This window comes from Malaya genurostris, chromosome 2 (assembly GCF_030247185.1).
Source record: "Malaya genurostris strain Urasoe2022 chromosome 2, Malgen_1.1, whole genome shotgun sequence".
NCBI classification, from domain to species: Eukaryota; Metazoa; Arthropoda; class Insecta; order Diptera; family Culicidae; genus Malaya; species Malaya genurostris.
The window spans coordinates 236,382,396-236,399,018 of NC_080571.1; the positions used below are offsets into that span (position 1 = coordinate 236,382,396).

General features: G+C 34.9%; 1 protein-coding gene across 1 annotated transcript in view; it reads left to right on the top strand.

Moving 5' to 3' along the window:
• LOC131428214 (abhydrolase domain-containing protein 2) overlaps nt 1–4,501 on the top strand; it is a 46,694-nt gene extending 42,193 nt beyond the window's left edge. Inside the window, exons 5-7 of the mRNA XM_058591965.1 lie at nt 1,785–1,965; nt 2,027–2,376; nt 2,441–4,501. Coding sequence (XP_058447948.1) covers nt 1,785–1,965; nt 2,027–2,376; nt 2,441–2,625 — 716 coding nt within the window. The 3' untranslated portion in view covers nt 2,626–4,501. The remainder of the gene's footprint in view (nt 1–1,784; nt 1,966–2,026; nt 2,377–2,440) is intronic.
• Nucleotides 4,502–16,623: the final 12,122 nt, after the last annotated feature.

Here is a 16,623-nt window from a genome sequence, read left to right on the forward strand (position 1 = left end):
CTGTGCATTTTCATCCTGTCAAAACATTCAAATTCAAAATGATGATGCAAAACTGGTACGCATTGGTACGTGCAGTTTTGCTCCGTTCGCAGCGTGCTTTGTTCAATTTCGTATAGCGTGCAGGATTGCTACATGAAAATTTATATTTTTGAGGTGAAAAATATGCAAATACTTTTCTATAAAAGTACACTTATTGCCTTTCTCATATAGAAAGTTTATACAATCACTTGAAAAATTCACCAGTGGAAATTGGCCCGAAGGGCTAAGGCTAAGTTCTATATTATTCGACACAGTTCATCGAGCTGAGCAATGTATGTATCTGTGCGTGTATGTGTGTTAGTATGTGTCGAATAATGTCACTCATAAAATAAAAAATCTCGTAGTCCCATAGGTTGCTATTGAATTTCACGCCGTCATTTAGAGCGACGAAGAGGAAAATTCTTCTAGATTTGTCTTAAAATTGATTCATTTTGTAGGCTATATTAGTTACTTACTAAACAAACCGACTTTGGCTATACTGGTTCCAAGTTCCCGGTTCCAGAAGTACCAGAAGTAGTGGTCAAAAAGTTTAAAACGAAACTCACTCAATTTTCTCAGTGATGATTTGATCGAATTCCACAAACAGGCTCAAATAAAAGTTCCTATAGTCTCATAGGTTGCTGTTTAATTTCTTCCGGGTCCGATTTCCGGTTCCAGAACTATAGGGTAAAGTGGGTTTAATCATTTACTGCGACGATACAAAATAAAGAAAAATTCTTATCAACTTGACATAACAACTGTTTACAATTTGAAAAGGTTATGTTAGTTGATACCCAAAGAAAGTATCTTATTTCATTCAAGATTGAAAAAAAATAGTTCTTCATTAAATTTTCTGGTGATATCTTTGAAAATATAAGCAATATGAGAAAGGCATCATTCAGGTGTATTAAAAAACGTTTTTTCACTCTCTCATTCGTAAATGACCGCATACAAAACAAACGAAAATAGACAAACCATTTTCGTCTCTCATTGCAAAACAAAGAGAGTATCAATACCACCATAACTCGTTCCTCTATGGCAAGACGAAACAAAACTAACTTCTGAATCAGTCGAATTTCAATTCTCATTGTTTCATCGATATATTGAAAATCTGTGACGTTTAACTATCAAGAGTATCTAAAATATGATAAATCGAAGTAGTTTCACTCCAGAACCTCTTTGTGAACCGAAAGTACTATAGATACGAGCACCAACAGGTAAAAATCATTGTCAATCGTTTTTTGTCATTATCAATTCTCAGAGCATCGATTGAGTATTGACACTGCACAGCATACGATTTTCACTGGAAACCGAAAATGACTGAAAGGGAAAATGAAAGAAAGAACACGAAACTACTGTTCCTCTTATGTCGTTGACTGAATATGGATCTCGTTCTCATAATTTGCAAGCGAAGCTGAGAATGACATTTATTTCTCGTAATTTTCATTTATTTTCAGTCAATGAGAATGACTTTTATTAGCTCTGTTGCCTATGTACGACGAGTTAATTGTTTTAACTCTCATCATTCACTCAAAACTCGCTAGAAGAGTGCGTAATCACTACTATATTTAAGAACTGTGATGACTTTGAGAAAAAAACACAAATAGGCATTTTCTTCCACAAAAAGGCCGTATGTAGCCTTTTTGTGGAAGAAAATGCCTGCCGCTACAAACCATTATTGGAATTAAAAATTTATTCTAATTAATTGCTTTAATTTCTTTGTTGAGAATTTCTCAGTGTTTGAATTTTTTTCTTCCCGTTGGCAGGCCACACCGATGATTACGGTGCAATGATTAACAGCCTGTTGAAGAAGTACCCTACATCGAACATTGTCTCCGTGGGATTCTCATTAGGCGGTAATTTAATTTCCAAGTATCTGGGTGAAGCCGAGCGGCCTAGCAACATCATCGGTGGCGTTTCGATATGTCAGGGGTACAACGCAGTTGTGTGAGTGTAGTAGTCGATTAGTCAATATGCAGCCAATCAAATGTCAATTCTTCCGTTTCAGTGCAACCCAATGGTTACTCAAGTGGCAAAACTTCCATCGTTTCTATCTCTACGTTCTGACCGAGAACGTGAAAAGTATTATCATGAAGCACCGCCACGTGCTTCTGGCGGATGACATCAAGCAGCGACATCAGTTGAATGAGCGCGATATTGCCGCGGCGGCCACACTGCCCGAATTGGATGAGGCTTACACACGACGTGTGCACAACTTCAAGACCGTCAAAGACATGTACAGTTGGAGTAGTTCGGTGAACTATTTGGCAAACATCAAACGTCCAATGGTGTTTGTCAACGCAAGGGACGATCCTCTAGTGCCGGATGTTCTGCTTTCTCCGATCAAGGAATTTGCATGTAAGTTGTTTTTTTTTGTATTTCAATGACGTAGTGAAATACTGAGCCATTCATCCGATTTCAGCAACACACAACAAATCACTTTACGTCGAGCTTGCTAACGGTGGGCATCTCGGATTTTACGAAGGTGGCCTAATCTATCCGAACCCAGTTACATGGCTGGATCGTGCCCTCGTGGCACTAGTCGGTGGTATTGTGATGTCGCACAACGATCTGTTGGTGGCGAAACAAAGTTCAATCATCATTTAAGATTCGCTAACATTCCCTTCGCTAACGTCCCGCAATCGGAGCACCGATTGGATACAGCGGTGGTTGTTGCCTTTTTTGGCAATACCATCGACGCCCTCGCTTCGTGGTGTTTTCATCGCGTTGCTCAAACTGCTCGTGTCCACCGTTCGTCGACGTAGGTCAGAGTTCATTTCGAGTTCCTCATCCGTAGTGACGACGCCCGATCCGAAGGAGTAATCTTTTTTTAAAACATGTTTAGAATTTATGTTTTAGCTTAGCACATGATGATATTTAGCGAAGGGAATGGTGAAATGAACAACAAGCGTCTTTCATTTTAAAGTCTATTTTTATTATAGCACAATAACGATTGAGTTCATAGAAGCCCAAAAAAGTCTGGTGTTAAACCGACGCAATGTCGCTAAATACAAAACAAAAAAGAAAACGTGCATAACCATAAGTAGTGTGTCCATTGTTTAATGTTGTTATAAATCCATTCTTTTATTTTTAAGATAATCAAGTGAAAGTGATGCTACGAATATATATTTGTACAATCGAATAAGGTCAACAGCGTACAATTTTAATAAATTCGCATTATTGAAAAAAATGCTTTACCGATAATAGAACCGAAAAAAATAGTAGCCACGGCGTAAATTTTCTTCCGGAAAAGGCTTAGTATGTTTGTCATTAAAAATTAAGATACCGTCGTGTATAGTTTTGCTACAAATCAATTCAAACCTTTTTCAGAACAAGCAAATACTGATCGTGTAAATTTTTGCAGCTAGGCTGTTTTGATTTGCAACTGGAAGTTTAGTTTCAGTATGGTGATCAGAATGAGATTCAGGTATTAAATATGTTTAAGAGAACTAGTGCACAATAGATACTTCAAAAATTCGTGTTTTCTTTTTTGTAGCAGCTTGTGAGATATGATTCTTATACTTAAAATAGACAGTTTTCATCCTTATTAATTTATTTGTTGTGATTCTTTATTTAGAGAGCGAGTATCGGTAATCAATGATGGAAAACTGCTAGATCCCACTTAGACTTTAATTGACTTCGACTAAGATTAAAACAACGTTAGTGTGTGAAAAAAAATTACTCAATTTTACCACAAAAAAAATACACGCATCAGCTCACGGCGTGTTCGTTTGAAGTTAAACTCAATTTGGTTTTAAACCTAATTTCTTTCAAATGTTCGGAAATGCGTTAGTATCGAATCCAAGTGAAAACGACCTTAGTTTTTGCGCAAGAATCTATTTCTCAGTCAGTGAAACGGGGGGGGGGGGGGGGGGGGTCGTTACACCGAATAGAAATTTACAATTGAATTTTTACTACATGCTATGGAAGAATAATATACAGAAAAAAAATGAAAATAACACGATGAGTAAATCAATAGTAAGAAAAAATTGTCATCGATATAAAATTGAATTGGAATGCATTAATTTTTCGAGAACTTCGAATCAATTTTATATTTAATTCCATAGTCCAAATATGTGCATGAAAACATGTTAATTTTCAAAATATTTGCTCTTATTCTGAATAACGACGTATTGGTTTTTCGATCGAATATGGTACGGTCGAATCCTAGCTACCTTTGATTTTGCTGGCGTTATTAGGAATACGAATGAAATACGATCGAAAAAACGATACGTCGTTATTCAGAATAAGGGTGATTTTACCCTTTTGGCGATATTACCCTGAAAACGACGGCTTTGTTTATGTAGATTTCTATTCGGGACTTCACACACACACCGACATGTTAGCTTGAATCCGAGAAGAGTGGCCTTAAGTTGAAGGTTAATCTACACTGAGAAAAGGGTGATTTTTTCAGGAAGTTTTTAAGAATTATAGAATCATTTTTTTCTAAATAAAAGTACTCACGATCGATATTTTCTTTAAATTTTATTTGTTCCATATCATTTACTTATGAAAAAAAAAAACAAAAAATTCTTTGCACAGACCACTATCACTTGATCTGTAGTCATCAGAGAAAGTGAAGATAGACTTGCGATGCGATGTGTGTTATTTTCTGTTGGATGGGTTTCCTTTGAGATATGACTACAGATATTCCTTTGAGATATGGGTTTCCTTTGAGATATGACATTGCACAGTGGGCTAAAACATCAAAATGAATAACAAATCCACGAAGACGTTAGTTTGAAGAAATGATACACTAAAAGTAATAGCTATTTTTTATATTGGAAAATACTTCTATTTAATTAGAAGGATGACCAAAATGCTATCATGCTCATTTCACCCCAAGTTTCATGTTATGGTAACCTAGAATGGTTGTTTTTAAAGTTTAAATGTGTAACAGACTAGAGCCAATCGATTGCGGATAGTTCCAATAATCGCATCAAAATTGAATCGAGAAAAAGAAGGCCGAGTGTCATACCTGCAGATTTCTTATGAAGTGCTGCAGACATTTTTTTTTGCAGACTTTTGAAAATCGAGTTTTTCGCGAACTTTTTTTTGCTCGCCAATCCAGAAGTATATGTAATACGTTATGGAGAAATGAAAGCCCGCAGACATTTTTTTTCGGGTTCACATACTTTTGCCACCCTGTCTGAAGATATTTGAAAGTTTTATCTGGCATCTCTGGTCATACACCATTCGTACCAGTTCGTCAAGATCGCGAAAAGGTTGTATGTATATGAAACAATCATTTTTCCTACAAAATATAGATGGCGTGATATTTATAATGAATGTTATTCTGAATATTGGCGTATTGGGTTTTCGATCGAATTTTATTTGTATTTCCAAAAATGAACACTCAAAGGGCACTTGAATTTGCTGTTTTGCAAATTGCCAATAATAGCTATGGGAGATTCCGGAAGAGCGGTTAATGTCATTTGGAGCGGTGATTCATACCCTCTGATTGAAGTTTATACATACAGTCTGTTACAAAACAGCGTGGTCATTGTTGTGAGATAATGAAAAGACTCAACACGAAAATACTTTTGAATATTGTTTCATAGGTCAATAGCCAAAGTCCAATCCCCTTCAGTGTTAATAATGGCTTGACACCTCCGAGGCATACTTTGAGCGAGATTTTGCGCGTATTCTTCCGAAACGCGACGATTTTCATCGGGCGACTGAGAGGGCAATCCAAGGTCACGACACCATGGCTCAATCAAGACGTTTTTGCACATGTTTGTCGTTCAACATCGGTTTTTGCAAAGTACTTCGAAATTTCAAATTATTTGCGATCGAATGTCTCCGAACAGTTCCGTACGATATATTTAAACCTTTTTTGGTCAAATTTGAAGTACCTTCGTGCAAAGTTGATGTCGGATTCTTCAAAAACAGATCACAAATCACTTGTTCGTCTTTTTCCGACAATATACCGACAGAACCGCGATTTGGAAAGTCACCTCATTTTTCACCTCTTTAAAACGATTCAACCACCTACTCACAAACTGTTTCGACTTTTGCATGTATTTCACCGCGGCAGCTTGAGTCATTTTGGCACCTTTCGGGTGCGAGCACAAAAAAACTGCTTTGAAGCGCGAAGCGTATGCGGTACTCATTTTGAAAAATACTGAGATCGAATTCTGAACAATAGTCGACCAATTTATTTTCGCATTGCATGAAGGACACTACTGCCCTCTGTGTAAAAAAAATAATCACACCATTCCACTTTACCGATCGTGAATAATCGTGACCACGCTCTTATGTAACAGACTGTATTGGATGTACAAGTAAGTCTTCAAGTATTTAAACTAGATAGCAGAATGAGCAAATAAATGCGTCAATTTTTTTATATCTAACTTAAAAAAAACAACGGTTGTATTTTTATTCAAATTCTAAAATGAAACATAAAAATCGATTACTTCAAAATAGAGTTTTTTTTATTTCCCAAATGCTAAAAGTTTACTGCACTCTAGGTCAGGATGAAGAAATAATTGACGAACAAGTTAGTGTTTTAAAAACAGGTGGATTGATGAAATATTTTTTCTATATTTTCCTACCTAGTTTTATGGGAGTACACAAAATTTCAATTTTCTGCCATATACTTCCGTTCCCGTGACACAGTTTGAAAAATGGTGTATTTTTATTCAACTAATTTGCAGAACAGATTCGTGCGTTAGTTGAAAATATCTACAATTTAGTTCGTGAGGTTTTCTACTCATGAACACTTTTTTTTCAATCAAAAACAATCTGTCTTCTTTCGGAATGCGAAAGAATGTTTATCCCAAAATTCGAATAATAAAAAAATTGGGTAAACCTGGTCGTATGGCTACTTATTCGCTGGAAGTTCTAATGCAATAAGAATTAAATTTTAAAATGAAGAACAATAAAAAAAAATTAGCTCAGAAAGTAATAAGGATCAGTAATGATAATTTAACTGAAAGATTAATTTATGAGAAAACAGCTTATTGATTTTTATTCTCATTCTGACTTTCAGCAAGTCTAGTGACTTTGGAGTCACATGTCAGGAGTGAGATAAAAGGTAACGTGAAGTTATAAAATAACAAGAAAAAAACAGGGAAAACTATTCTGCGGACATTTTCACATAAGAAACACTTATTTTGTTTGTTTTTTTCTTGAATTGCTATGAAGTATTAAGTTTAGTGACTGTTTTTAATTTTTTGCGCCCACTGTGCATTGATATTCCACATATGTTGGTCATCGGTTCGAAAAACATGGTTTCGAGAAAAATGCGATTTAAATTGTTCGTATACTCTTTTTTAATATTCAAATTCTTCATCTTCATTATAAGACCGCGAGCACCACGAAATATATAAATCAGAACCTCATAGTTTTTTACAAGTTGTGTTTTCTTTTTTAAACCATATTCCATGTCCATATTCCAAATCAACAGGCTTATATAGCCAATATTTGAATACACAATATATTTAAAAAAAAGAAGTTAATGTGCAGTTCGTTGATTTGATAATACATAATATCTGCTAACATATTGCTGTACACATACATTAAATATTAAAAACTATTCCATTGTGATATTGTGTTTGTTTAGTTTTACTATATTCTATTCGTTCGATAAAGATGCTGCGTCATACCGTTCTATGTGTATTAAGAATTAGACATTTATTTAGTGTTTTTGTTGATAACAATTGACAACGCAGCTTACTAGAAAGCTACGCTACGTTCAACTAGATATAAGATTTCAAATGCATTTGCAGAAATTAGCCAACTGGTTTCAAACTATACGATGATGTCTAAACGCTGAACTAATCTCTCATAAATGTATCCCGTTCATCTCACGGAAATTAATAGTCGTACACGTACATAACTGATTATTGTTTGTAGGGGGAAAGAGTTATTTCCATTCATATATAAATTTCAAGATCAAAAATAAAACCACCTTACGGAACAATCTACTGCGAGAGATCGTACCTTAATCGTGTGGCACGTAAAGTTCAACAGGCCCAACGAGCTTGCATTACTAGGTAAGCCTTTTGTGATTCCAGTCAGTGTCAATGTTTGATCAAAGTTTACAACACATTCAGATGAGAAATATAAGCCGGTTTACGGTATTATATAGTGAAATAAATAGATGTTCACTGGTATATTTTACTACTTATCGGTGTAATCCCATAGAAAATTGTGAAACAAGCGCGAAAGGTATTTTGTATCATTCCCGAATCGAGACCTATTACCGGACATAGAATAGAAACTGGCAGTGTTTGATGATGTATGACGAGTATATTTTTGGCGTGCTAAATTTCGAGTACGCCATTGCTAAACACATGGTTTTGCGAACATGCAGGGATACAGTTCACCAAAATTACTAAAGTTAAAAACGAAGCTAAGAATAAAGAGAAAAATCTAAATAAGAGGAAATTTGCGTGCTAGCTTTTGTGGAATTGAAATGCGGAAGACGTTATAGAAATAAACCAATAAATGTAATAAAATTACATAAATATCACGACTATGTTTGTGCCTTGTGATGGTATCACTCGTCAAAACCTTCGCATTATGTTAATTACAACTCCATTTACGATGTATCAAAATGCTTTTGTGACACGATTGTAGATGACAATCGAGGTAAAATAATATTTTTGCTATCATACTGAACTATGCACTGGCTTTATTATGACGGAATAATGTTAAACTGTCATCGGACTGACTGGAGGGTAGTCAATCAAACTTTTGTTGTAATTTGTGAATCTCCAACGATCCTTAATCGTAGAGTAGGAACTCACCCTACTAGCAAGCGCAGGTTTGAATCCTACCGAGAGCTTTATACTATGAGACTCACTTTACTACGGAGAGTGAGGGATAAGTTTTTGATCATGAATATCTCTTGTTTTATTAAGCGTAACAATACAGTTTTGGCTCCATGCCACCGCACATATGATCAGCAATTTTTATAACACTTTCAGTATTATGCATAACCACAAAAAACTCAAAGTTGAAGTCGTTAGGAAACACTGCCGACCAGGGCCGGTGAAACATGTTAAACCCAGATGGGTAATTTTTTTTACTGCGAAGAAAGACCCACAATTTCGAAGTATTTCTCTATTCTAATGGAAATGATACTTATCCCTAAAAAGTGCAGTCGTTTTTTTCAATAAAATATTGATTCTATAAAACTTTTCATAAAACGCGTAAATTAGAAGTTTGAAGAGTTTTCGGTACTAAGTTTTAAAACAAAATTTCGCACCTAAGGTTTAACCTATTTGTTTTCAACTCAAAGTACCAACCTTCAAAGAACATTTAACATCATCAACATATAAGTGACGTTACTAATTCATTTATGAAAAATGTAAATAACGAATTCCGTGTGTTGCTAAAACATTACTTTTTAAAGGGAAAAACGCGCAAGCCCAGCTATAGCTTGAGAAGTGTTTTCCCCATTAGAACCCATTAAAAATGAAGGTTTGTAGTATTCAGATTTTGAACGTGGCCAAATGAAGCAGTCAACCGGAAAAAATTAAGCAAGTTTTGATAATCGTGATGTAAGAACGCAAAATCAAAATTCTTGAGATTAGATATGCTGAAATCGTAAGCGCATGAACTGGAAGTTCTTTTACGATCTTGTACGAAAATTTGAGCATAAAAAAATCGTCACCAAACGGATCTCGAACATGGCCGCTCATAATCGACAAAAGTCTGCCGCAATAAAATTAAGTGCGTTGGTATGGAACAGTGGACGAAACATGGATCCACTATTTTTATCCGGAGTCAAACCAGCATTCAGACTGGGAAAGCCATCTGAAAACGTAACAGGTAGCTGAAACAATCATGGCATAAGTTTTTTAGATGTTCCAGGTATAATTAACATCGACTATCTTGAACAGGAAAGTACCATCACAAGTGATTCACCGTTAACCAAGACAATGCATCGTGCCATAAGTCAACGAAAACAATGAAAAAATTAAACGAATTGGGCTGCGATCTGTTTCCTCATCCACCTTGTTCACAATTACCTAGCCCCAGCGATTGCTTGTCCTTTGCGGATCAGAAAAAGACACACCAGCGAAAATTTTTTGGCTCGAATAAGACAGTCATCGCCGCAAAGGAAGCCGATGGTTAGACCAGTGACAAATCATTCTATAAGGATGGTATTGAAAAATTATGAAAAGTGCTAGAACGATTGTATGTCATTTGAAGATGATAATGTTGATGAATAAAAAATATGCCTGCACACGAAATTATGTTTTTCTGGTTAGTTCCTGGACTGTTTGATCGACGTGTTAGCAACTTTCACTTCTTTTCTGAACCACACAGAGTTCAAGTTTATTCGATACAGAATCTTGATTTGTATGAGAACACACTCATTGAAACGCAGAAATTTAATGGAAACCGTGAACTTGTATGTATTTGTTAGAAGAAACCATGACCAAGATTTTCGTTACTAACTGAAGCTTCGATCACCAATTATCTGAAATATGATTTTATAGATATAGATTCATCTACTCCAATCGAAGTGTAGAAATATTTTTAATGCAGTTTATATAATGATATGGAAAATTATTTAAAAATGATTGAGATATAGATGTTCAAAACCTGAGCACTGTTTGTACTGTTCTCAGTATTTTGAATTTGCACACCGGTATAGAAAGCAAAAACGTAGTCATCCGCCCGATTCCCGAATATTTACTTCTCTTTCATTCTCTTCAGTAACATCACCATCACCGACAACGGAGAACCGCTCCAGTCGATGACCAGGCTGCGGGCCACCCGCCGAGTCTTCGTAGCCTGATGAAGTATAGCATATTATTTTGGCACTCTGGAAGACTCTCATGCTTATGCTATAGTTGAATATTCGAAAATCCGCAACCCCGATACGACATTACCGAATGATACTATTCTAGTTTTAAGCTAGTCGTTAATTAAGATTAGAAAATACCCTTGGCATCTTAGAGCTCAAGCAGTGTGCCTTGAAATTATATTATATTATTGAATAAAAAAACCGTAGTCCTACGTCAAAAGATTTTGAATGATTTTCTTCATGTGAAGATATAGAAGGTGAGATGTGACATTGCTCATTTCATCATGCAGAAATCTTTTAGTAACTTAACTTTCATTTTTTACGAGAGGAATCGACTTTAAACATCTGCCGGAAAATTCCGATAAAGGTCTTCTAATATTTACTATTCCGGCAAAACTACCAAAAGTTGCTACTTTCTACTTGTTACTGCATTCTTTTTTTGCCGGTTCTGAATGTAAAGAGTAGAAGACCTTTATCGGTATTTTCCGGTATCTCAGAGACACGAGTGATTCGCATTGATGAGCTGCTTAAGCTCGGCTCATTTGCTGGTAGGGAAAAGTTAAGTTACTAAAAGATATCTGCCTGCTCAAATGACCCTTGTCACGTCTCACATTTCTGTGGTATATCTTCACATCCTTGCTCTACCTTGAGAACTAGCATTCTAAAATTTTGATTTTATTTATTATTCCGAATTACAATAAAAATATTCTTATTATTATGAATAAGGCTAATATTTCCATTGTTTTTTGTTCGAAATTTCAGTTGGGTAATTATCCACCTTTGGAATTTTCGGGTGGGTAGTGCTACCCACTGTACCCACCTCTTTCACCGGCCCTGCTGCCGACCAATTACTGCGAGCCACAAGTACACACTGTTAGAATCGCGTAGTATTTTTATGTATAGTGAGCAACATTCCATTTTTACTGGGTAGGTAAAATATGTCAATATTTATCCGCCTCGCAGTTTTAAAAGAACGCTCTTGCAAGTGCACCGTAATTTCATTCATTAAAAATGATTTGAAGACAAATTCTCATCCTGGTTAATGAAAAACTGGTTTGTTTCGGCAGATTTTATCGTTGAAATAAATCAACCATTTATTACATGTCAACAAATGTTGAGTTGAAGTTATTGGAAACGTATTTGTTGATGCAATCGTGTTTTACATTTATATCAAGAAAAAATTGATTCATTTTATCTATGATCTTATTTGTGTAATGACAACTGAACCGTATCAGTTTTGTTTCTGTTTGTGCTTTAGAAGCAAAATTCAAGTGTTTCTTTCGTTTCTTTGGGGTCTTTTAACAGTTCAAGTGTATGTATGTATAATTCAAAATATTACTGAACTTGCATTACATTACATAACACGTTTTTTACAGAAAAGCATCGAATCATTGATTGTGGCATGTGAAAAATTTGAATTGCTATTGAAAGCAATTAACAATTTGAAAATGGATAAAAATCGAAATAAAATTAGTTTAAAAAAAGATCTTGAAAATTAGTTTGAAAGAAATCTATTTTTAAAAGTAATGCCAAACAAAAATGTATGATTTTCACAAACAATAGCGTATGTTGAAGTACTAATTATTTTCGGTTTGAATCTTACCATCCATTTCATCAAGTTTATAAATTCAAAGAACTAATAATATTACCGTTATCTAAAGCTAGTTCATTTTAAACTTATTTTGAAAGTTAAATTTACGATGAAATTGTTTGTGAAGAAGTTGACAGGAACACGCAAGTAAAATATTTGTTATTTTAAACAAAATATATCTTGAAACAAACTAATGCACTGAGCAAAATCAAATATTTTATTTTGTAGCTTCAAGCAACAGTATTTGACATTTCAAATCAGATTTTCTTTTGTCACTATTTCAACAACAAAAAAACGCTGCGTGAAACCAAAATTTAGTTACTTTTACAAAGACACATTTCAATCTAATCAATAATCAACACTGAACTCAAACTCAGCGTTAGTTGGAATAAATAACTATTTACTGAAATTAGCTCACGCTTGAAATACACTGGGTCCTGGACAAGTAATCTGCAATCGAATTTTTCATTGAATTGATTTGAAACAATACAATTGCTTTCGCTTTTGTTCAATTAATTAAAATTGTTGATGACGCAAAGAAGTTCAGAAGCTATGCGTTCATTTTAGTAACATTTGAACAACTGAATATAACTACGGTGTCTTCACTCCGAAAATTAATAAATCCTTGAAAATAATTGCGGTATGATTTTACGTAACAATCTGCCTTTGGTAGTGAAAGGGCAGACTATCAAACAGACTTCATAGGGTCTGTAGATGACGATAAGGGATTATAAATATACCGTCCTACCCAGTGCTTGAGCGAAAAATAGGTTAAGATCGTGAAGACTAGTGTGTTGTTGTTTGATGAACAGAGAAAATGTTCTGATATGAAATACCGGTCGTGAGGCGGCCAACCAACTCGGTTCTGTTGTAGTTGTTGTCTACCACAGCTCAGGGTGGCGAAAATGGTGAAACGCGTAGGCATGGATTTAATAAGAACACAGAATCGAGTGCTGCCTCTGAGCATCTCTTTTTTCCAAAAAATCATATTTCCTGTGAGTTTCTTCTCATTCATTTGGCTTCTCCAATATATGTTTCCACTCAGTCATTGCAAAACTGATAATCAAATTGGTGGTGAAGTTACTGTTCGTTTAATTTAAATCAACCAAACTGTGCAAACTTTGTTCAATTTTTTAGTAATGATATTGATTTGAACTAATATTTTTGCTGATTTGGTCTAGGTGCAATGAATTATTATTCATATAACGAAATTTTCTGAAAAAAAAGTTATTTTTATGTTCGGTTGTTTTTGCATTCAAAGTTTTTCTGTCCGGTTTTTGCAAATAAGATGTCTTTAAAAGTTTCTTGCATTGCAAAATCCATGTCCGGTTTTTGCTCTCAATGTTTTTATCCGGTTTTTGCATTCAAAAATACTTAAACGGGTTTTCCACACTTGGCACTTGCACTTATCCGATTTTTGCTTTCAGCCGTTCATTTAACAACCGAACTTAAAAATAACTTTTTTTTTCAGAAAATTTCGTTATATGAATATAATTCATTGCACCTAGACCAAATCAGCAAAAATATTAGTTCAAATCAATATCATTACTAAAAAATTGAACAAAGTTTGCACAGTTTGGTTGATTTAAATTAAACGAACAGTAACTTCACCACCAATTTGATTATCAGTTTTGCAATGACTGAGTGGAAACATATATTGGAGAAGCCAAATGAATGAGAAGAAACTCACAGAAAATATGATTTTTTTGGAAAAAAGATATGCTCAGAGGCAGCACTCGATTCTGTGTTCTTATGAAATCCATGCCAACGCCTTTCACCATTTTCGCCACCCTGAGCTGTAGTAGACAACAACTACAACAGAACCGAGTTGGTTGGCCGCCTCACGACCGGTATTTCATATCAGAACATTTTCTCTGTTCATCAAACAACAACACACTAGTCTTCACGATCTTAACCTATTTTTCGCTCAAGCACTGGGTAGGACGGTATATTTATAATCCCTTGCTGCCTTCTCCACTGTGCCAGTCGCTGTCTGCTATCGTCATCTACAGACCCTATGAAGTCTGTTTGATAGTCTGCCCTTTCACTACCAAAGGCAGATTGTTACGTAAAATCATACCGCAATTATTTTCAAGGATTTATTAATTTTCGGAGTGAAGACACCGTAGTTATATTCAGTTCTGCAATGACTGAGTGGAAACATATATTGGAGACGTAAAATGATTGATAAACTCACAGAATAGATTATTTTTTGGAAAAAATATACACTAGAGGCAGGGCTTTAATTATATTTAAGAATGACAAGATACTGATTCAGATTAGCTGCATCAGATTTTTAAATTACCTCGAATAATAACCAGCTAGATTCAGAAAATCAACTATTTTTTCAGATAATTAATTGGTTTTAAGCATTCGGTGCGTCAATTGCTGGTGTGTTCAAAACGTATCACTTTCAAAAACAAAACAAAATAATTCCAATTCATCTCAACAGCAATCGAACAATAATTGCGCTAGTTTCTAATTGTTCTAATCATCATTATTACGTTACTCTTCATTTAATCTATCAAAAACACTGAAATTTAATTGTGAAATAACAAAATATAAGTCTAGACACTTTACTGACTCAATCAAAAAGATTGTTGTTATCTATTTTGCTGTTTTAATTCCGGGACAATTGAAAACAACTTTTTTCAGCTACCTGATTATTAAAAAAATCAACGGAAATGTTTGTGAAACCAATGACAAGAATCCAGATCCTGGATTTCCAATTGAAAAGCTAGTGTGAGTGTTGTAATTCAAAACATGTGCTGTTCTACGACAGGGCAATTTTTTTAGCTGTCCTTTGCCCCCTTCTATTGTCAGCAAACGTGGAATAACATAGCATTTAAAGAGAGCCCTTCATTCAGTTAGCGTATTAGGATTGACGATTTATTAATCGAGTCATCGAATAATAACACAAATAATCGACTGAAATTTCATCGATTGGCTCTAAATTTATTTTCGATAATTTAATTAATCGTATAACTCGAGAACCAAATACTAATAATCGAATAACCAATCGAGTAATCAATTAATAACTGTTGATCAATTAAAATTTAATTAAGCGTCGAAATGATTCAAAACTCTTTCTAAAAATATCGTGTGTTGCCTCATAGTTGGCATTAGACCCCTTTTAAGAAGAATTCTGACATTTTGAACCTGAGTGTGTAATGGTGCAATGGTTTGTTTTGATTGTTGTCGCCATTGCTAATTGAGATGAAATTAGGAGCAGAGTGGTAAACATATCAGAAGTGTTTTTAGCTGATTTTTCCAATATTATTTGTGAATCAATTCTCAATGTGGAGGCGAATTAAGCAGAAATATGGAAAAATCATTGTGATTTTAGTGGCTAAATCAGGTTTTTAAAATAACGTCCTAACAAATGAGATGAAATAGGGAGCCCTTACTCTACTGAAAAATTGTTAATGTTTTTTTGTTTCACCCTTTAAGTGATAGTATGAAATTTTTAACAAACTTTACCCTATACTTCCGAAACCGCAAGTCGGATCCGGATGAAATTCAGGAATTCCATGTGGAACAGTACCTTTCATTTGAACTTACGTTTTTGAAACTCGGCCAAACTGGTGCCTTTATATTCGCAACAAAAATCAACAATGATTTTGAGAGTGGCTATGGAGTCCTTCTTTAACAGTCCGAACAAACCCGTAGGGCTGTCCCTTGAAGTTATTTTTACGGCTGTAACATATATTTGATCTGAATAAACACAGAATGACATCTGTTATTTTCTCTCTCGATAATCGTTCAAAATTGATTCATAAGACTGCCCAGAAAGTATGGACGTGCCTATCATACTTTCTGAAATAATCGTTATTTTGCAGAATAAAAATTTCAGTATGATTTTAAAACATGAGATCAAAGCATGGTAGTCTTGGAACTTGTAACAGAATGCTTCGGTATATAAACCGGACGAATATTTGCTATTTGTCCTGATGTGGAGAAGCGCAGTCATAGACAATATTTCGATAGACAGAGATGATACCTACCTAATCACAAAACTCTCATGGGCTACCTGTGATAGATAATAATACATGCTGTTTGAACCAAATACACTCGAGAAGGAATAGGCTTATGAATCTTCCTTCTGTCCGAAAAAGCATCAATCGATGTCGCATGTTTCGAGGAAGTAACAGTGCCTTTCGTTCAACAGTTTGGATAAATAGAAGTCCATCCCCACAATCACTTAAATGACAGACCATTTTTAAATATGATGAACAATAGAAACAGAATA